Below are 21,316 nucleotides of genomic sequence, written 5' to 3' on the forward strand. Positions count from 1 at the left end.
TAGGAATTGACCTAAGATAAATGAAAGCATTTGTCCATAAGGCTAATATATGGGTGTTTATGAAAGCTTTACTTATTTTTTCAAGTTTATTTATTTATTTTGAGAGAGAGTGTAGGGGAAGAGATGTGTATTTTGAGAGAGGGAGAGGGAGAGAGAGAGAGAGAGAGAGAGAGAGAGAGAATTCCTAGCAGGCTCCACACTGTCAATGCAGAACCCGTTGTGGGTCTCAAATTCACAAACCATGAGATCGTGACCTGAAGTGAAACCAAAAGTTGGACATTTAACTGACTGAGCCACCCAGGTGCCCCAGACAGCTTTATTTATAATAATTCCAAACTTAAAATAACCCTATTAAGGTATTAATATTATTAATAAAGATAATATTAATAAAGGTAAATAGATAAACATTGTGGTATACTCAACAGTGGAATACTACTTAGTTATAAATAGCAATGAGGGGTACCTGGCTGGCTCAGTTGGTAGAGCATGTGACTTTGGATCTCAGGGTTGTGGGTTTGAGTCCCATTTTGGTGTAGAGATTAATTAAAAAAATATTTTTTAAATATAAAAAGGAATGAATTATTGATATAAACACAAACATGAATGAATCTCAAAATAATTATGAAAAAAGCCAGAAAAAAAAGGAATATATACTGTATGATTCCATGTGTATCAGTTCTAAAAACTATATGACAGCAGATAATTCATTGCCTGTAGAGGGAGGGATAATTGCCTATAGAGGGATATAGAGGTATAAAAAAAATTGGAGTTTTGATGAGTATGTTTACTATCTTGATTGTTAATGGTTTCACAGGTATATATATTTATGAAAATATACCAAATTTTACACTTAATATGTACATTTTATTGTGTGTAAATTATGCTTAAAGTTTTCATTTTTATTTTTTAATATGAAATTTATTGTCAAGTTGGTTTCCATACAACACCCAGTGCTCATCCCAACAGGTGCCCTCCTCAATGCCATCACCCACTATCCCCTCCCTCCCACCCCCCATTAACCCTCAGTTTATTCTCAGTTTTTAAGAGTCTCTTATGGTTTGGCTCTCTCCCTCTCTTTTTTTTTTTTCCTTCCCCTCCCCCATGGTCTTCTGTTAAGTTTCTCAGGATCCACATAAGAGTGAAAACATATGGTATCTGTCTTTCTCTGTATGACTTATTTCACTTAGCTTAACACTCTCCAGTTCCATCCACGTTGCTACAAATGGCCAGATTTCATTCTTTGTCATTGCCAAGTAGTATTCCATTGCATATATAAACCCAAACTTCTTTATCCATTCATCAATTGAAGGACATTTAGGCTTTTTTCCATAATTTGGCTATTGTTGAAAGTGCTGCTATAAACATTGGGGTACAAGTGCCCCTATGCATCAGCACTCCTGTATCCCTTGGGTAAATTCTTAGCAGTGCTATTGCTGGGTCATAGGGTAGATCTATTTTAAATTTTTTGAGGAACCTCCGCACTGTTTTCCAGAGCGGCTGCACCAGTTTGCATTCCCACCACCAGTGCCAGAGGGTTCCCGTTTATCCACATCCTCTCCAGCATCTATAGTCTCCTGATTTGTTCTTTTTAGCCATTCTGACTGGCATGTGGTGATATCTCAGTGTGGTTTTCATTTGTATTTCCCTGATGAGGAGTGACGTTGAGCATCTTTTCATGTGCCTGTTGGCCATCTGGGTGTCTTCTTTAGAGAAGTGTCTATTCATGTCTTCTGCCCATTTCTTCACTGGATTATTTGTTTTTTGGATGTGGAGTTTGGTGAGTTCTTTATATATTTTGGATACTAGCCCATTCTCCAGTATGTCATTTGCAGATATCTTTTCCCAGCCATCGGTTGCTTTTTAGTTTTGTTGATTGTTTCCTTTGCAGTGCAGAAGCTTTTTATCTTGATGAGGTCCCAATAGTTCATTTTTGCTTTTAATTCCCTTGCCTTTGGAGATGTGTCAAGTAAGAAATTGCTGCAGCTGAGGTCAGAGAGGTTTTTTTCCTGCTTTTTCCTCTAGGGTTTTGATGGTTTCCTGTCTCACATTCAGGTCATTCATCCATTTTGAGTTTATTTTTGTGAATAGTGTAAGAAAGTGGTCTAGTTTCATTCTTCTGCATGTTGCTGTCCAGTTCTCCCAGCACCATTTGTTAAAGAGACTGTCTTTTTTCCATCGGATATTCTTTCCTGCTTTGTCAAAGATTAGTTGGCCATACATTTGTGGGTCCAATTCTGGAGTCTCTATTCCATTGGTCTATGTGTCTGTTTTTGTGCCAATACCATGCTGTCTTGATGATAGCTTTGTAGCAGACGCTAAAGTCTGGGATTGTGATGCCACCCGCTTTGGTTTTCTTCTTCAATATTACTTTGGCTATTTGCGGTCTTTTGTGGGTGCATACAAACTTTAGGATCGCTTGTTCTAGCTTCGAGAACAATGCTGATGCAATTTTGATTGGGATTACATTGGATGTGTAGATTGCTTTGGGTAGTATTGACATTTTAACAGTATTCTTCCAATCCATGAGCACAGAATGTTTTTCCATTTCTTTGTATCTTCTTCAATTTCCTTCATAAGATTTCTATAGTTTTCAGCATACAGATCTTTTACATCTTTGGTTAGGTTTATTCCTAGGTATTTTATGCTTCTTGGTGCAATTGTGAATGGGATCAGTTTCTTTTTGTCTTTCTGTTGCTTCGTTATTAGTGTATAAGAATGCAACTGATTTCTGTACATTGATTTTGTATCCTGCGACTTTGCTGAATTCATGTATCAGTTCTAGCAGACTTTTGGTGGAGTCTGTTAGGTTTTCCATGTATAGTATCATGTCATCTGCAAAAAGTGAAAGCTTGACTTCATCTTTGCCAATTTTGACGCCTTTGACTTCCTTTTGTTGTCTGATTGCTGATGCTAGAACTTCCAACAGTATGTTAAACAACAGCGGTGAGAGTGGGCATCCCTCTCATGTTCCTGATCTCAGTGGGAAAGCTCTCAGTTTTTCCCCATTGAGGATGATATTAGTGGTGAGCTTTTCATAAATGGCTTTTATGATGTTGAAGTATGTTCCTTCTAGTCCAGCTTTCTCGAGAGTTTTTATTAAGAAAGGATGCTAAATTTTGTCAAATGCTTTTTCTGCAGCGATTGACAGGATCATATGGTTCTTTTCTTTTCTTTTATTAATGTGATGTATCACATTGATTTGTGAATATTGAACCAGCCCTGCAGCCCAGGAATGAATTCCACTTGATCATGGTGAATAATTCTTTTTATATGCTGTTGAATTCGATTTGCTAGTATCTTGTTGAGAATTTTTGTTTCCATATTCATCAGGGATATTGGCCTGTTGTTATCTTTTTTTTTTTTTTTTTTTTTTTTTGCTGGGTCTCTGTCTGGTTTGGGAATCAAAGTAATGCCAGCTTCATAGAATGAGTCTGGAAGTTTCCCTTCCCTTTCTATTTTTTGGAACAGCTTGAGAAGGATAGGTATTATCTCTGCTTTCAATGTCTGGTAGAATTCCTCTGGGAAGCCATCTGGTCCTGGACTCTTATTTGTTGGGAGATTTTTGATAACTGATTCAACTTCTTCACTGGTTATGGGTCTGTTCAAATACTCTATTTCTTCCTGTTTGAGTTTTGGAAGTGTGTGGATGCTTAGGAATTTGTCTATTTCTTCCAGGTTGTCCAGTTTGTTGGCATATAATTTTTCATAGTATTCCCTGATAATTGCTTGTACTTCTGAGGGATTGGTTGTAATAATTCCATTTTTATTCATGATTTTATCTATTTGGGTCCTCTCCCTTTTCTTTTTGAGAAGCCTGGCTAGAGGTTTATCAATTTTGTTTATTTTTTCAAAAAACTGACTCTTGGTTTCATTGATCTGCTCTACTGTTTTTTTTTTAGATTCTATATTGTTTATTTCTGCTCTGATCTTTATTATTTCTCTTCTTCTGCTGGGTTTGGGGTGTCTTTGCTGTTCTGCTTCTATTTCTTCTAGGTGTGCTGTTAGATTTTGTATTTGGGATTTTTCTTATTTCTTGAGATAGGCCTGGATTACAATGTATTTTCCTCTCAAGACTGCCTTCTCTGCATCCTAAAGCGTTTGGATTGTTGTATTTTCATTTTCATTTGTTTCCATATATTTTTAAATTTCTTCTCTAATTGCCTGGTTGGCCCATTCATTCTTTAGTAGGGTATTCTTTAACATCTAAGCTTTTGGAGGTTTCCAGACTTATTCCTGTGGTTGATTTCAAGTTTCATAGCATTGTGGTCTGAAAGTGTGCATGGTATGATCTCAATTCTTTTATACTTATGTAGGGCTGTTTTGTGACCCAGTATGTGATCTATCTTGGAGAATGTTCCATGTGCACTCGAGAAGAAAGTATATTCTGTTGCTTTGGGATGCAGAGTTCTAAATATATCTGTCAAGTCCATCTGATCCAATGTACCATTCAGGGCCCTTATTTCTTTATTGATGCTGTGTCTTGATGATCTATCCATTGTTGTAAGTGGAGTATTAAAGTCCCCTGCAATTACCACATTCTTATCAATAAGGTTGCTTATGTTTGTGATTAAATGTTTTATATATTTGGGGGCTCCTGTATTTGGTGCATAGATATTTATAATTTTAAAAAGCACATAAAATCCGTGGAAATACTTAAAACCGCAGAAGCTTAATTTTATTTTTAGAGGTGCCAAATTTAGAGATTATAGAAAGAAGTCTTGATTCAACGTTCATATTCTCTGGGTTTCTACCATGTAGTACCTAAGTCTCAATGTGTGTTTTATATAATTTTGTCTTCTTTGGTTACAGTTTTTTATGCTCTGTTTGGTATTTATATATGAAATATTTAATGATTCCTAAACTTCCTTAGTTTACATGGTGTTTCCAGAAAGTTTCTTAGCCAGAAGGAACAGACCCCTAACTGGATTAAGAGACTAGTTTGATTATATTTATTACCGTTACCTCTATTTTTTTGTCTTAGATCTTGACTTAATTCATAATGAACTCAATTCATTTGTTTAAATGTAAAGGTTAGCTCTAGGAATTCTGTAACCTAAAAGAGAATGATTTCTGAGGCTCCTGAATGGCTCAGTTGGTTAAGCATCCAACTCTTGGTTTCCGCTCAGGTCATGATCTCACAGTTCGTGAGTTCAAGCCCTGCATCAGGCTCTGTGCTAACAGTGTGCAGTCTGTTTGGAGTTCTTTCTCTCTCCCTGTCTCTCTGCCTTTTCCTCCCTCCCTCTCTCCCGCCCGCCTGCCCGCCCTCTCTCTCTCTCTCTCTCTCTCTCTCTCTCTCTTTCAAAACAAATAAATAAACATTAAAAAAAAAAGATCTTTCTTAAAAAAACAAGAATGATTTCTTAAATGGTCTGAATATTGTTCATTAAGTGCATTTTGCTGAAAGCAGAGCACCATAGCCCAACTCTGACACTTTAATAATTCTTAACAGAGCCTCGGCACACGAAAGGATCATAGTTGCCTTGTAAATGAATTGATGTTGTAAACTTGTATTTTATAGGAGATAAAAACTGACAACATGATACCAAAACAGGCTTCTTCTATAGAATGACAACAATTTGATTATAAATCTAACTGGGAAGTATGCTAGTTGATCACTGTTAACTCAGGAGTATTTTAATTTTAATGAGTCAAGATAAAGTATTTTCTTTAATTGATGTCTTTTTTCCTTTTTTCCTTTTGTAGGAAATACAATAGCAGCCATGATAGAAGACAAAGGGCCAAGAGTGACTGACTACTTTGTTGTGGCAGGTCTCACTGACACATCTACTCTTTTGGATCAAGAAATAAATCGTTTAGATACTAAGTCAACTGGGCCTAAAGCTCCAATTACAGACATTGCAGTTATTAACAAATCTGCTGGGGAAACAGTACCTGAAGGTTACACCTGTGTTGAAGCCACTCCATCAGCTCTCCAAGCAAATTTGAACTATGGAAGTCTGAAAAGCCCCGAACTTTTCCTCTGTTACAAGAGAGCAAGAGACAAACCACCCCTTACCGACATTGGGTATGGTGACTTATTTTCTTTTGCTATAGTGAAGGAAATAACACTTATTTAAGGTGCATGGGAATAGAAATTTGAATTTTTTGATAGTTCTATTATTTGTTACTTCAGGATCAAGTTAGTAAGATATTACATATCTCTATCCACGCTTACTGAATTTCTCTGCATTGTACTTGAATCATGAGATCATTTCCTTTCAAAAGCATATTGAAATGAAGGCATTAGAGCCTGAAATGTGATTCCATTTCTGTTGTACTTATCAGATAAGCTTATTAATTAAACATAAAAGAACAAGAAGGTATAATAAAAGATTATATTTTTAAGGAGCTACTTGGGTTATGTGGTGAAGTTTTGTGAAGCCCTGAACTCCTTTAACAAAGGAGCATTCCTGTTTTAAAAAATGTAATTGTGTTGTGTGGTTTTAAATGCCAGAAGGGGGGAGGTATTTACCATTTAGAGTGAGTGTAGTGGTTATCAGGTATTAGTATCTAGTCCACAGCCAGTGAAGTACATTCTTTGTAAAAACTTTTATCCCAAAAATGTCTACATTGACTCTTTTGTAAACAAGCTATGTTTTTAGAATACCTATAATACTTGTCATGTATACATGTCTTTTATTAAGCTGTTCTGTTTATTACAATTATCCTCAGTTACTTAAAACATACAGGTATTTGAGAACATTTTAGGAAGTGTTTGGGATCAGCTTGTCTGTTTATGCAAAACATGAAGTCAGAATTTTGGTGGGGATTGCATTTAATCTATAGATCAATTTAGGGAGTACTGCCACTTTTATACCACTAAGCTTTCTAACTTTTGAATGTGAGATCTCTTTCCCTTTATTTAGGTCTTTAATTTCTTTCAGCAGTGTTTTGTAGTTTTTAGTGTATGAGTCTTTCACCTCCTTGATTAATTTTATTTCTACATATTCTTTTGGGTTCCATTAAAAATGGTATTTTTTTTTAATTTCCTTTTTGGATTATTCATTGCTGTTATATACGAACACAGCTGAATTTTAATTTTATATGTTAATCTTATACCCTACAACTTTGATGAATTTGTTAGCTCTTATAGCTTTCTTTTGGATATTTGGGGATTTTTTTAATACATAGGATCATTTCATCTGTAAGTAGAGCTAGTTTTTCCTGCTCCCTTTGCAGTTTGTTGTATTTTCTCCCTTGTCTTACTGCTCTGGTTAGAACTTACAGTACAGTGTGGAATAGCAGTAGCGGAAAAGGCACCTATGTCTTATTCCTGAACTAAGGTGGGAAGCTTTCAGTCTTTCACCATTGAATATGGTGTTAGGTGTGGGTTTTTCATAAATGCCATTTATCATGTTAAGAAAGGTTCCTTCTACTTCTGATTTTATGAGAGATTTTATCATGAAGGTGTGTTTTATTTTTTCAAATGCCTTTTCTGTGTTGAGATCGTGCAGATATTTATTTCCTTCTTTCTATTGTGATGTATTACACTGATTTTTATGTCAAATCTCTTAATATAATCACAATACCACACTGTAAAAATGATTATTTAATATCATCATACATCCAAATTTCCCTGATTGTCCCATGGAGTTCTTTTTGTTTGTTTGTTTGTTTGTTTGTTTGTTTTTTAAATGGTTGCTACTTTTTCTGTTAATAGTTGTGCAGATATTAAGAAAGGTAGTGAGCTGTTCCACTTGGCCACTGCTTGGTTGTACTCATCACCTCCTCTACTTTTGCAGTAGAGCTCTGGTGAAATGGTCCTAAGGTCCTCGCTATGTTCAAATTTCCAAAGTCAGAAGATGATTTGTCCTTATCTTACTTGACCTTTGTGTAGCATCTGTTTAACTTCTTAGTATTGGCCACCCTGTTTAGCTTCTGTGATTTTCCTTCAAGTCAATACATTTAGGATGGTGGTCATACAACTTTATATATTAAGCACAGGAGCCAGGTGGTTGAGAAATGATTGAAATTTGATCAATAGAGGCTTTTTTTTGAAAACTTGACTTTAAGAGAAGATAGTAATGGGCCTTGCTGTTCAAGATGTAGTCCTTGAACCAGTATCATCTGTAGGGCTTGGGAACATGTTAGAAATTCAGAATCTCAGGCACTGCCCCAGACCTACTGAATCAGAATCTATATTTTCTCAAAATTCCTAGAAGCAGCAGTTGAGGATACCTGGGGGGATGAGGCAATACGGAGTCATGGGCTGTTTTTTACCTTTCTTCCAGGGGATAACCTTGAACATCTTTATTTGAAGGGGAGAAACCAATGGAAAAGAAAGGGTTGAAAATATAGGAATGAGGATATATTAGAATAAAATTCTGAAACAGATTGAAGGGATAATGTCAACAGCATAGGTGATTGGATTAGCCTTTAATGGGAGGGACTTTTGAGAACAGGCAAGGGGGTTAAATGGGTAGAACATAAGTTATTGGTTCTGGGGGAGTAATTCAGGACATGTAATGGTTTTACTGTCAGTGCTTTTCATTTTCTGTATGATTTTATTAAGATAGGTAATAGCTATAGAAGGATGGGTATAGGGTAAAATTTTGGCAATATTCATGTCAGTTGAAGGGAATCAAGCCAGGGACATAACTTATGTTTCAGGCCTCACTGTTCACTGTCAGCCAGTTATTCTTAAAGGCCATCTTTTCATATCCTTTTCTTCATACCGGCCCCCCACCCCCATACAATTGTAATTGAAAGGATGTGAATCTTTCAGAGATCGTTGTTGCTTGTGGTTCAGGGGCACAACTTAAAAATCAAATGATGACTTAGATAATTATACTTACATACTTCCAGGTTGCAAGTGGCTCTTTCATACATATCTAGGCTTGTTATGGTAGTTTATTAATCCAAGTTTGCTAGAGTGTAGGTTGAATTGTCTTTTAGTTAATCATAATTGTAAATTTTTCTTTCCAGATCAAATAATTGTGGGGTGCCTGGGTGGCTCAGTGGGTTGAATGTCCAACTCTTGGTTTCAGCTCAGGTCATCTGTTGCTGTGGGCTGAGCATGGAGCCTGCTTGGGATTCTCTCTCTCTCTCTCTCTCTCTCTCTCTCTTACTTGCTCTCCTGCCACTCCTCCACCCCTGATGTATATATATATGTTAATATCTGGTGACTGAAATATTTTGACCTGTCTGTCCCACCTTCCATTTAAGCACACTAGTGAGGTTTGGAAAACCTATGGCCACTACAAAGGCAGGTACCTAGTTCATTCAACTAAATATGAAATACTCTTGTCAAACTTCTGACCTTTTGGCTTCTAAAAACTGAGATGAGCTATTTATTAAAACAGTAATTGTTTTTTTTTCTGGAAAAAATTAAGTTAAAGTATGTAAGATCTGATAATCCCCTGTATCAAATACTCTATAAAGTATGATTTAAATAGTAGAATATATTATCTTATGTGTCAGATGTGTGTATTAAGATGAAGAATCACAGACTACTGTATACAGTTCTTATCTTCCTCTACTTATCAGATTCATTGACTTTCAAAAGAATTTTTCTCCAGCACTTTTGTTTTTTTTTTTTTTGAAAAATTTCAAACATACAGAAAAGTTAATTGAATATTATAATAAATACCAGTATCCTTTCTTCCTGAATGATAGACTATATAGTATAATGAACAGTATACTTTCTACCTAGTTTCAACAAATTAATGTTTTTCCATATTTTTGCTAAAGTACTTGAAAAGAGGCTGGAGATACCATGACAATTCTCCCATGAATGCTTCAGCATGCATCCCTTAAGACATGCTCCTGTATAACAATGGTATATAGAAAATTAATAATTCTGTCATATTTTCAATATCTGTTCCCTATCCAAATATTCACAATTATCCCAAGAATATCTTTTACAGCCTTTAAAAAAAATATTCAGGGTCCTGTCATCGTTTATCCATTGCATTTGGTTATTTATTTATTTATTTATTTATTTAATCCATTGCATTTGGTTATAATGCCTCTTTAGTCTCTTTATCTCCCCAACATTTTAGTATTACATATTGACATTTTGAAGAGTGTTGGCCAGTTGTCTTATAGAATGCCCCCCACACTACTCGGTTGGTTGAGCGTCCATCTCTTGGTTTCAGCTCAGGTCATGACCTCACGGTTTGTGGGTTCGAGCCCTGCCTTGGACTCTGTGCTGGCAGTGCAGAGACTGCTTGGCATTTTCTCTCCCTTTCTCTCTGCCCCTCCCTCACTCACATGCATGCTCTCTCTCTAAAAATAAATTTAAAAAAACTTTGAAGAGAAGTTTTAGAATGCCTCACAGTCCAGATTTATCTGATTCTTTCCTCATTATGTTGTTTAATTTGTTACCTTATCATCAGTATTTCCTATCAGTTAGATGTGAGTTTCAAAGCGTAATTTAAATTTATGTTAAACATTTTTGGCAAGAATACTTACAGGTAGTGCTGACACTAGGACAGCAGGTAGTGACAGACTGTCCCATAATTAGTGATATTAAGTTCAGTCACTTAAGTTAAGATGGTAATTGGGGCGCCTGGGTGGCTCAGTCAGTTAAGCGTCTGACTTTGGCTCAGGTCATGATCTCGCAGTCCGTGAGTTCAAGCCCCTCGTCGGGCTCTGTGCTGACAGTTCAGAGCCTGGAGCCTGTTTCAGATTCTGTGTCTCCCTCTTTCTCTCTCCTCCCCCGCTCATGCTCTCTCTCTTCTCAAAAATAAATAAATGTTAAAAAAAAATTTTTAAAAAGAGATGGTAATTGCCACATATCTATGGTAAAGGCATTTTTATTTTCTTTGTTATTTGTGGAGTTGTGGGCATTGTTTAAATATCTTGTTCCTTGCTCTTTTACACTTTTCATTTTTTAGCATCCATTGATCATTGTTTGAATTAGATCTTGCATGGGTGGGTTGGTGGGGGATGTAAAATGAGACTTTTCTAATTCTGTCATTTAAAAAATAAATTTTTTAACTCATTTTTCTTGAAGAGCTTGAGTGGAGAGCTTTCTTATTCTCTCTTTTGTTTTTTTATTGTTTCGAGAATAATTAAAACTATGGATTTTAATTTATTCCATGTGATAACAATCTATTCCAGTCCTTATTCGGTTTGCTCAAATTGTCCCAGGTTTGGCCAGTGGGATCCCTTTCCAGCTGACAGCTTTGTCAATCAAAATCTAGAGCTATATGTATTCATTGTTACTGAGGTGTCTATTTTTATCTCTATTTTTCAAATCATGAGTTCATATTAACATTTCAAGATCAAATTTAACATTAAAGAACGTTTTCTTAACTCATTTTGGATTGTATCTTGTTTCTCTTACACCTAAAATCTTGGTTCTTAAATCATAAACAAGTTACTTATTGCTTTATCTTATACACATAATTTCAAAATTACAATATCGCTATTACTACCAATAGTAAACCTGTTTACTGAGTTCTTGCCCCTAGAATAAGACCCATCAAGCACTTACAGAGTACTTACTGTGTTAAAAAATTATATGAAATAGTATTTTTTTAAGTTTATTTTTTTATTTTGAGAGAGAGGAAGAGAGAGAGAATCCCAAGTAGGCTCCACACTGTCAGCGTGGAGCCCGATGCAGGGCTCAAACTCATGAACTGTGAGATCATGACCTGAGCCAAAATCAAGAATCAGATGGATGCTTAACCAACTGAGCCACCCAGGTGCCCCATGAAATAGTATTTCTTATATGGTTATGCTACCAATTTGCTATGCAGTTAGGTTCATCTGTTTCTATTTGTGTTTCATTTGTTTAAAAAAATTTTTCTCTTAATATGGAAAATGTTGTAATAGTTCAAAACATGTAAAAAGCTATATTTAGGGAAATAATGCTTCAGTCTTTATTTTCTCTACTTTCTTCTCTATACTTTCTGCCCTCCCTTCCTCTGTTAATGTAGTTTCTGATTTATCCTTTTACTGTGTGTTTTTACAAACATAAAAAGGATTTTTAATTCTTCCTCTTAAAATATAAATACTGTAATCACTATTTTAAACTTTGTTTTTTTCACCCAACAGGGTATTTCCATATTTGAACATGGAGATCTTTCTCATTCTTTTTTTTATAGCTCTATAGTACTTATTTCTGTGGATGTATATACTTTGTTCATCCAAACCTCTATTGATGGACATTTAGGTTCTGTCCAGTCTTGTGCTATTACAAGAATGCTTTAGTGAATAACTGTGCATATATTGTTACATATTTGTGGAAGTATATTTTCAGGTAGCCCTAAAAGGGAATTGCTGGGATAAAAGATAAATGCATGCATAATTTTGTTAAATGTTCCCAAATTTCTCTCCATTGTGTCCCATCATTTTATTCTCCCACCATCAGTATATGTAAGTGCTGCTTTCCCCACAGTCCCATCCACAAAATCCGGGATCGAATTTTTGAATTTTTGTCAGTCTCAGTCAAGAAATGATGTGTCAGAGTAATTTTAATGAGATTAAGCATTTTTCATATGTTTAAAGACCATATCTTTTTAGAAACGGTTTTGGCTTCTTTTTTGATACATATGTATTTGTTGTTTTTTTTAAAAGACATTTTTATGTATTAGAAAGGTAAACTTTTTGTGAAATAAGTCTCCAAATGTTTTCTCCAAGTATATAATTTGTCTTTTGACTTGGGTTTTTTGTCATGTAAACTTTATTTGATGAAGTTTATTACTCCTCTTTATTGCTTCTAGATTTTGAGTCATAGTTACACTTTCCCCACTGCTAGGTTTTCTTTCTTTTTATATTTTATTTTAGAGGTGTATGTGAGCAGGGAAGAAGGGCAGAGGGGGAGAGAGAGAATCTTCAGCAGGCTCCATGCTCCGTGCAGGGCTGGACATGGGGCTCGATCCCACCTCCCTGAGATCATGGCCTGAGCCGAAATCAAGAGTCAGACGCTCAACCAATTGAGCCACCTAGTTTCCCCTGATTTTCTTTTAGTACTGGTATGGTTTCATTCTTGACATTTATCTCTGTGATCCACTGGGAGCTTTTTCTGGTGTACAGTGTGAAGTATAAATAGAATTTTTTTCCCCAAAATGGCAATTCAGTTATTCAAGCACTGCTTATTAAATTAAAAAAGCCCATCTTTCCAGTAGTATTTTGAGATGTCACCATTATCATACTAGATTATTTTTGTGTTCATTGTTCTGTTTAGTGATTTGCTAATACTATCCTGATTTAAATATAGAGGCTTTTTATTTTAATATTTAGTTGGGTTCTAACAGCTTCATTGACATATATAATTCAGATTATCACACAATTCAACCATCTCAAGTGTAGAATTTATTGGTCTTTAGTATATTCACAGATTTATGCAACTGTCATCACAGCCAATTTTAGAATATTTCATCACCCTAAAAGGAAACTCCATATTCATTAGTAGTCACTCTCTGCTACCCCTTTCTACTCTCTAGCCCTAGGCAACTACTAGTTTACTTTCTGTCTCTATAGACATGCCTATTCTGCACATTTCCTATAAATGGAATCATACTACATGTGGCCTTTGTTGATAGGGTTCATGGATTTGTGCCACATGTTAGTACTTCATTGCTTTTTATTGCTGAACAATATTCTGTTATATGGGTGTGCCACATTCTATGTATCTATTCCTTAGTTGATATTTGATTGTTTCCACTTTTTGGCTGTTATGAATAATGCTGTTAAATGTGTATTTGTGTACCAGTATTTGTGCAGACGTATGTTTTCATTTCTTTTGGGTATATACCTGGGAGTAGAATTGCTGAGTCATACAGAAGCTCCATGTTTAAACCCTTTGAGGAACTGTCAGACTGTTTTCCAAAGCAGTTGATTCCCACCATCTTGGTATAAGGATTCTACTTTCTCTACACTCTCTCCTTACCAATTTGTAATTATCTGTCTTTTTGATTATAGTCTTCCCAGTGTATATGAAGTGTTATCTTATTGTGGCTTTGATTTGTAATTCCCTAATGGCTAATATGGTGAGCATCTGTTTATGTTTTCAGCCGTATCTTCTTTGGCCCACTTAAAAAAAAGAAAAGAAAATGTTTTATTTTAAAATAATTTTAGTTTTACAGAAGAGTTGTTAAGGATAAGACAGAGAATGGGGCGCCTTGGTGGCTTAGTCGGTTAAGAGTCCGACTTTGGCTCAGGTCATGATCTCACAGTTCATGAGTTCGAGCCCTGCATGGGCTCTGTGCTGACAGCTCAGAGCCTGGGGCCTGCTTCGAATTCTGTGTCTCACTCTCTCTATGCTCCTCCCCTGCTCATGCTCTGTCTCTCTCTGTCTCCTTCAAAAATAAATAAAAACATTAAAAAAAAAAAAAGGATAGTACAGAGAATTTCCATATATTCTTTGTCAGTCCTATATCCATTTTATTTTGTTTTTTTTTTCAATATATGAAATTTATTGTCAAATTGGTTTCCATACAACACCCAGTGCTCATCCCAAAAGGTGTCCTCCTCGATACCCATCACCCACCCTCCCCTCCCTCCCACCCCCCATCAACCCTCAGTTTGTTCTCAGTTTTTAAGAGTCTCTTATGCTTTGGCTCTCTCCCACTCTAACCTCTTTTTTTTTTTTCCTTCCCCTCCTCCATGGGTTTCTGTTAAGTTTCTCAGGATCCACATAAGAGTGAAAACATATGGTATCTGTCTTTCTCTGTATGGCTTATTTCACTTAGCATCACACTCTCCAGCTCCATCCACGTTGCTACAAAGGGCCATATTTCGTTCTTTCTCATTGCCATGTAGTACTCCATTGTGTATATAAACCACAATTTCTTTATCCATTCATCAGTTGATGGACATTTAGGCTCTTTCCATAATTTGGCTATTGTTGAGAGTGCTGCTATAAACATTGGGGTACAAGTGCCCCTATGCATCAGTACTCCTGTATCCCTTGGGTAAATTCCTAGCAGTGCTACTGCTGGGTCATAGGGTAGGTCTATTTTTAATTTTCTGAGGAACCTCCACACTGTTTTCCAGAGCGGCTGCACCAATTTGCATTCCCACCAACAGTGCAAGAGGGTTCCCGTTTCTCCACATCCTCGCCAGCATCTGTAGTCTCCTGATTTGTTCATTTTGGCCACTCTGACTGGCATGAGGTGATATCTGAGTGTGGTTTTGATTTGTATTTCCCTGATGAGGAGCGACATTGAGCATCTTTTCATGTGCCTATTGGCCATCTGGATGTCTTCTTTAGAGAAGTGTCTATTCATGTCTTCTGCCCATTTCTTCACTGGATTATTTGTTTTTTGGATGTGGAGTTTGGTGAGCTCTTTATAGATTTTGGATACTAGCCCTTTGTCCGATGTGTCATTTGCAAATATCTTTTCCCATTCCGTTGGTTGCCTTTTAGTTTTGTTGGTTGTTTCCTTTGCTGTGCAGAAGCTTTTTATCTTCATAAGGTCCCAGTAATTCATTTTTGCTTTTAATTCCCTTGCTTTTGGGGATGTGTCGAGTAAAAGATTGCTACGGCTGAGGTCAGAGAGGTCTTTTCCTGCTTTCTCCTCTAGGGTTTTGATGGTTTCCTGTCTCACATTCAGGTCCTTTATCCATTTTGAGTTTATTTTTGTGAATGGTGTGAGAAAGTGGTCTAGTTTCAACCTTCTGCATGTTGCTGTCCAGTTCTCCCAGCACCATTTGTTAAAGAGACTGTCTTTTTTCCATTGGATGTTCTTTCCTGCTTTGTCAAAGATTAGTTGGCCATATGTTTGTGGGTCTAGTTCTGGGGTTTCTATTCTATTCCATTGGTCTCTGTGTCTGTTTTTGTGCCAATACCATGCTGTCTTGATGATTACAGCTTTGTAGAAGATATAAAGAAATGGAAAGACATTCCCTGCTCATGGGTTGGAAGAATAAATATTGTCAAAATGTCAATACTACCCAAAGCTATCTACACATTCAATGCAATCCCAATCAAAATTGCACCAGCATTCTTCTCGAAACTAGAACAAGCAATTCTAAAATTCATATGGAACCACAAAAGGCCCCGAATAGCCAAATAAATTTTGAAGAAGAAGACCAAAGCAGGAGGCATCACAATCCCAGACTTTAGCCTCTATTACAAAGCTGTAATCATCCTATATCCATTTTAAATTGTTATTTATCTCTATATTGATTTGTAAGAGTTCTTTACATATTCTGGAAAATTTCTCTAATTAGATACATGATTTGCAAATATTTGCACATTCTGTCCATTGTCTTTTCACTTTCTTGATGGTATCACTCGTGGCATGGAAGTTTTTTATTTTGATGAAGTCCAGTTTTTTTAAATTTTTTCTTTTGTCACTTGTGCTTTTGGTATCCTATGTAAGAAGGCTTTGTAGAATTCAAGGTCACAAATTTTTATTTTTTTTTAATAAATTTTACAGTTTTTTGTCTAACAGTTTTGTCATTTTAGCTCTCACATTTAAGTGTTTGATCCATTTCTTATATGTAGTATAAGGAAGGGATTCAACTTCTTTTTCTTTTGCATTTGATACCCAGTTGTCCCAGCACCATTTGTTGAAAAGACTGTTTTCTTCCTACTGAATTATCTTGGCACTCTTGTCAGAATCAGTTGACTGTAAATGTATGGGTTTAATTCTGCACTTCCCATGCCATTCCATTGGTCTATATGTTTACCTTTATAAGGGCACCACACTGTGCTGATGATTAGTTTTGTAGTAACTTTTGAAATGGGAGAGTGTGAGTCCTCCAACTTTGTTCTTTTTTTTCCATTTTGCTTTGTCTATACTGAGTCCCTTGCACCTCCATATGAATTTTAGGATCATGTTACAATTTCTTAAAAAAATTTTTTTTTAATGTTTATTTATTTTTGAGAGAGAGAACATGAGCAGGGGAGGGGCAGAAAGGGAGGGAGACACAGAATCCGAATCAGGCTCCGGGCTCTGAGCTGTCAGCACAGAGCCCGATGCAGGGCTCAAACTCACGAGCTGTGAGATCATGACCTGAGCTGAAGTCGGACGCTCAACTGACTGAGCCACCCAAACACCCCTCACGTTACCAATTTCTATATAAAAAGGCAGCTAGGATTTAGATAGGAAGGAATTGTATTGATTCTGTAGATCTCTTTGGGAAATATTGACATCATACCAAATATTTTGTCTTCTTATCGTGGCTATGGGAAGTCTTTTTATTTATTAAATGCTCATGTCTAATTTCTTAAACTGTTTTGTAGTTTTAGTCAAAGGATTTTAAAGGTAAAGTTTTGACAGGAATTATGAAGGAAATTTTGTGGAAACATCTGAATACTTGATCTAGGAATCAACCTTGGGATGTTTGTGGTGTTGCCCCTTTCTTGTTTAATATGTTTCTTATAATAAGCAATAAAAAAATTAAGTTATTTGATCTTATTTGCTCTTAAAATTATATTCCAGCTTTGAAAAAAATAGTTAAGAGATCTATAATTCCCAAAGTAATGATCTTACTTTTGGTTTGCAATTAAGATTTGAGAAACAGTAGAGGAACTCACACCCCCCCCCCCCCATTTTTTTGTTGGTTTGTTTTCGAGAGGAAAGCCAGAATTATGTTTACTTACCTATCTACCTATTTCTCTCCTCCCTGCCATGCAGAGTTTTATATGAAGGGAAAGAAAGGCTTATTCCAGGATGCGAAGTGATCCAAGCCACACCCTATGGTCGCTGTGCCAATGTCAACAATAGTTCAACTACTTCACAAAGAATCTTTATCACTTATCGAAGAGCTCCTCTAATTCGACCCCAGAATTCCTTGGCTGTAACTGATATCTGTGTTATTGTAACCAGTAAAGGAGAAACCCCTCCTCATACTTTCTGCAAGGTTGACAAAAACTTAAATTGCGGAATGGTAAGAATAAAGTTGTTGCATGTGTACTCTTAACACCAACCCCCAAGAAGGATAATTTTTGGACTCCTGTTTATTATTGGGTGTATAATTTACTCTGTTTTTATATTCATGTTTTTTAAAAATTATTTTTATCTCTCTTTTATGATTCATAGTAAGTTTTAAGATCCTTAGCTATCTGATTTTGGGAATAATTTCATTGAAAAAATAAATACTTAAAGTCAGGGATTTAAAAAATTTTTTTTGGTATGTGCTAATATTGCCTATGTTACACACTAATATAGAGGTTTTGTTAGCTTTTGTGTTTTAGAGGTATCTTTATGGACAGCTCTAGGGAGACTGGATAGAGAACTCCCTTTATATTTATTTATTTTAATTATTGTAGTATTACATGGCTTTTTTTTTTGGGATGCTTTTTTTTTTTTTTTTTTTTAAAGACAGAGACAGAGTGTGAGCAGGGGAGAGGCAGAGAGAGAGAGAGAGGGAGGAGACACAGCATCTGAAGCAGGCTCTAGGCTCTGAGCTGTCAGCACAGAGCCTGACATGGGGCTTGAACCTACGAACTGTGAGATCATGGCCTGAGCTGAAGTTGGATGCTTAACTGATTGAGTCTTAAGCACCTCTGATTTATACTTATGTGAGACTGAAGTCTACTACTGGGTCAGATTTATTTTGAAAAATATTTTTGGATAAATCTATTACTAGCTTTAATGTGATATAGGCAAAGATGTCTGATGTACCCATGGCTATTAGTCAAGACAGTTTGCCCCTGGAGGTAATGACATCATAGCTTCTCAGTTACCCCAGTCTTCCTTAGTTTGGGCCCTACGGCCCACTCAACTTTGTGCTGTTTCTTTCAAAGTGTCTGATTACACCATTCTAAACTTTTCAAAACTGTTTTTTTTTTTTTTTTAATCAATTTAATTTTTGTGGCAATGTTCTTTTACTCCTTTCTTTTAGTGTTCTGAACTTCATGTTTTGCTATTTTTTTATAGTCTGTAGTCTGTTTGATAAATGTATGTTTTACATAGACTTCAGTGAATAAATAGAATCTTTAGAAGACATTCAACAGAATCAATTTATTTTCACTCTTTGGTGTTCTTAAAAAATAATTTATATTTTACAGTGGGGTTCCAGTGTATTTCTGTGTTATAAGAAGTCTGTGCCTGCTTCTAATGCAATAGCATACAAAGCTGGTGAGTAAATTTAAAAAAATTTGTTACTGTAGTTATTGTTGTACATTAACATTTGGTTAGTTTCTGTAGTGTAGTGGTCATCACACTCACCTAACATTAACATTTGGTTGGAGGAGACGATGTATGCTCCCTTATGTAGTTTATGGGATTGGTCCATTCCTAAATTGAATTATCTATAATTTTAGCATGTAAAGGCTATAAAGGCATAAGTTTTCTTAAATACATTACATATTACAAGATATATTAATATTACACCCCCCCTCCCACAAACATGTTGTTAAGTAGAAATTTTCATCCTAGGTAAGCATTTGTGAAGTGAACATTCAAGCTTTTAGTCTACACTAAGACATTTAACAGTTCAGTGAAAAACTGCTTACTCTCTCTGACCTTTTATATTTTGGCAATCGGAAAGGTGTCAAACTGCATCTTTACTTCTTACATTTCCTTCTCTTATCTCTGTGTGTCTGATTTGAAACCACATGTTACTTGCCATGAAAGGTGGACTTGCTTCCTTTCTCCTTTGTTGCAAAGAATCAGCTATATGGAGGAGAGGAGGGCCTGAGAAACTTTTCTGCCATGAAGTGTTTGAGAAATCTATCGCCACATTCTTACTGCACAGTAAAGTGTCAAGGGCTGTAAAGATTTAAGTGTGACCTCTTCATCCCACTGGTATGGTGGGATAAAAACTGAAACTACAGGTATGCTCCAGTTGTAAATAGAAGATACTGGAATACTTCCTTGTGAAAAGAAGCAGTGTCAGTTACTTTTTGATCATGCACAGTTTTTATTTTATAATTATTATTGTTAATGTCTATTTATTTTGAGAGAGAGAAAGAGAGCGTGTGCAAGCCGGGGAGAGGGGCAGAGGGAGAGGGAGAGGGAGAGGGAGAGGGAGAGGGAGAGGGAGAGAGAGAGAGAGAGAGAGAGAGAGAGAGAGAGAGAATCTTAAGCAGGCTCCATGCTCAGTGCAGAGCCCAATGTGGGGCTTGATCTAACGACTGTGAGATCATGACCTGAACTGAAATCAAGAGTCGGACACTTAACCAACTGAGCCACCCAGCTGCCACAATTTTTGGAATAAAGTTTTACTTCAGGGAAGTCTGGCAAATCCCATATTGTCTTCTTAAAAATCTCAATTGTCTTCTTAAAGACATTCATGCTAATAAACCAGACCATGTAATTTTTAATATAAAAATGAAGGCAGCATCTAATAATTATAAATTTCAGTATCATTTTAAAATGTGATACTGGTAATACTGCTGTAATGTGTTGATTGTATGTGATTTCCTAAATTTGTCTGTGTGTTGGGGGGGGGGAGTGGAAAAAGTATCATTTTAAAAAAGAAACCCTTATAGAAACAAAGTTTGTGAAAGTATTCAGGTGTTTGATTAAAGACATGTTTTTAGAACGTAGAGTTTTGCACACTGAATTTTAACTCAGAATTCTGCTACTGACTTTCAAGATTTTAACTTAGAGGTGGTCTGCCTATTAGAGACATCAGAGGCTAATGAACTGATGCTTTATAGCTACTTTATTCTGAAGGGGCTTTGTTATGCTTGCTAGAGTGCCCCCTGCTCTTGCTTTGTTGGTCTCACATACTTTGTATTCAGCCACAAGATTTCTGTCTTGTTTACTTCTCATGTTGAATGCTTTTTATACTGCTGCTCTCTCAAGATGAGTTTAGGGGCTCTGATAATTTCTGTTGCCTTGGCATTATTTCATAACACTTACTCCTTCCCTGAATTTTTTACTGAAGTAGTTAGTAAATTTTCCTTTATGTTCCTTACCACTCTCCATAAGATGTTGTGGTATGTAGAAGAGAATACATTGAGGTTGGTGATCCTGTTGAATAGTTTTAGCTTGTATATTCAATACATTTTAATGTTATAATGAACTATAAGTCCATAATTTTTTAAAAAATGGTAAATTTGTTAATTTATTTAAATTTCTGATATGGCAAGAGAAAAATTTATTTTGAAATTTAGCATGAAATTTGCTATTAAAATATCCTATTAATATGTATCAGATATAATTTATGGAAAAGTAACTATTTAAAACTTTATTATTGTCTCTTTCTCAAAAAGGTTTAATTTTTAGATATCCAGAAGATGACTATGAGTCATTTCCACTCTCAGAATCTGTACCTCTCTTCTGCCTTCCAATGGGAGCTACTATTGAATGTTGGGATCCTCAAACCAAATATCCACTTCCAGTTTTTTCAACTTTTGTTCTGACAGGTTCTTCTGCTGAAAAGGTAGATTTTTTTCCTCTTTTATTAAACCTGTTTTGTCCCATGTTTTTAATTCCATAAAACGATTAATCTGATGTAAGTT

General features: G+C 35.9%; 1 protein-coding gene across 5 annotated transcripts in view; it reads left to right on the top strand.

Moving 5' to 3' along the window:
* DENND4C (DENN domain containing 4C) overlaps window positions 1-21,316 on the top strand; it is a 122,941-nt gene that overhangs the window by 26,853 nt on the left and 74,772 nt on the right. For all 5 annotated transcript variants that reach the window (XR_006195701.1, XM_042912037.1, XM_042912039.1 and 2 more), the window contains exons 2-5: window positions 5,704-6,025; window positions 17,538-17,790; window positions 18,914-18,983; window positions 21,068-21,237. Coding sequence is in view for 4 of the 5 variants with exons in the window: in XM_042912037.1 (XP_042767971.1) it covers window positions 5,721-6,025; window positions 17,538-17,790; window positions 18,914-18,983; window positions 21,068-21,237 (798 nt within the window). In the remaining variant the exon portion in view is untranslated. The remainder of the gene's footprint in view (window positions 1-5,703; window positions 6,026-17,537; window positions 17,791-18,913; window positions 18,984-21,067; window positions 21,238-21,316) is intronic.

Source organism: Panthera leo, chromosome D4 (assembly GCF_018350215.1).
Source record: "Panthera leo isolate Ple1 chromosome D4, P.leo_Ple1_pat1.1, whole genome shotgun sequence".
NCBI classification, from domain to species: domain Eukaryota; kingdom Metazoa; phylum Chordata; class Mammalia; order Carnivora; family Felidae; genus Panthera; species Panthera leo.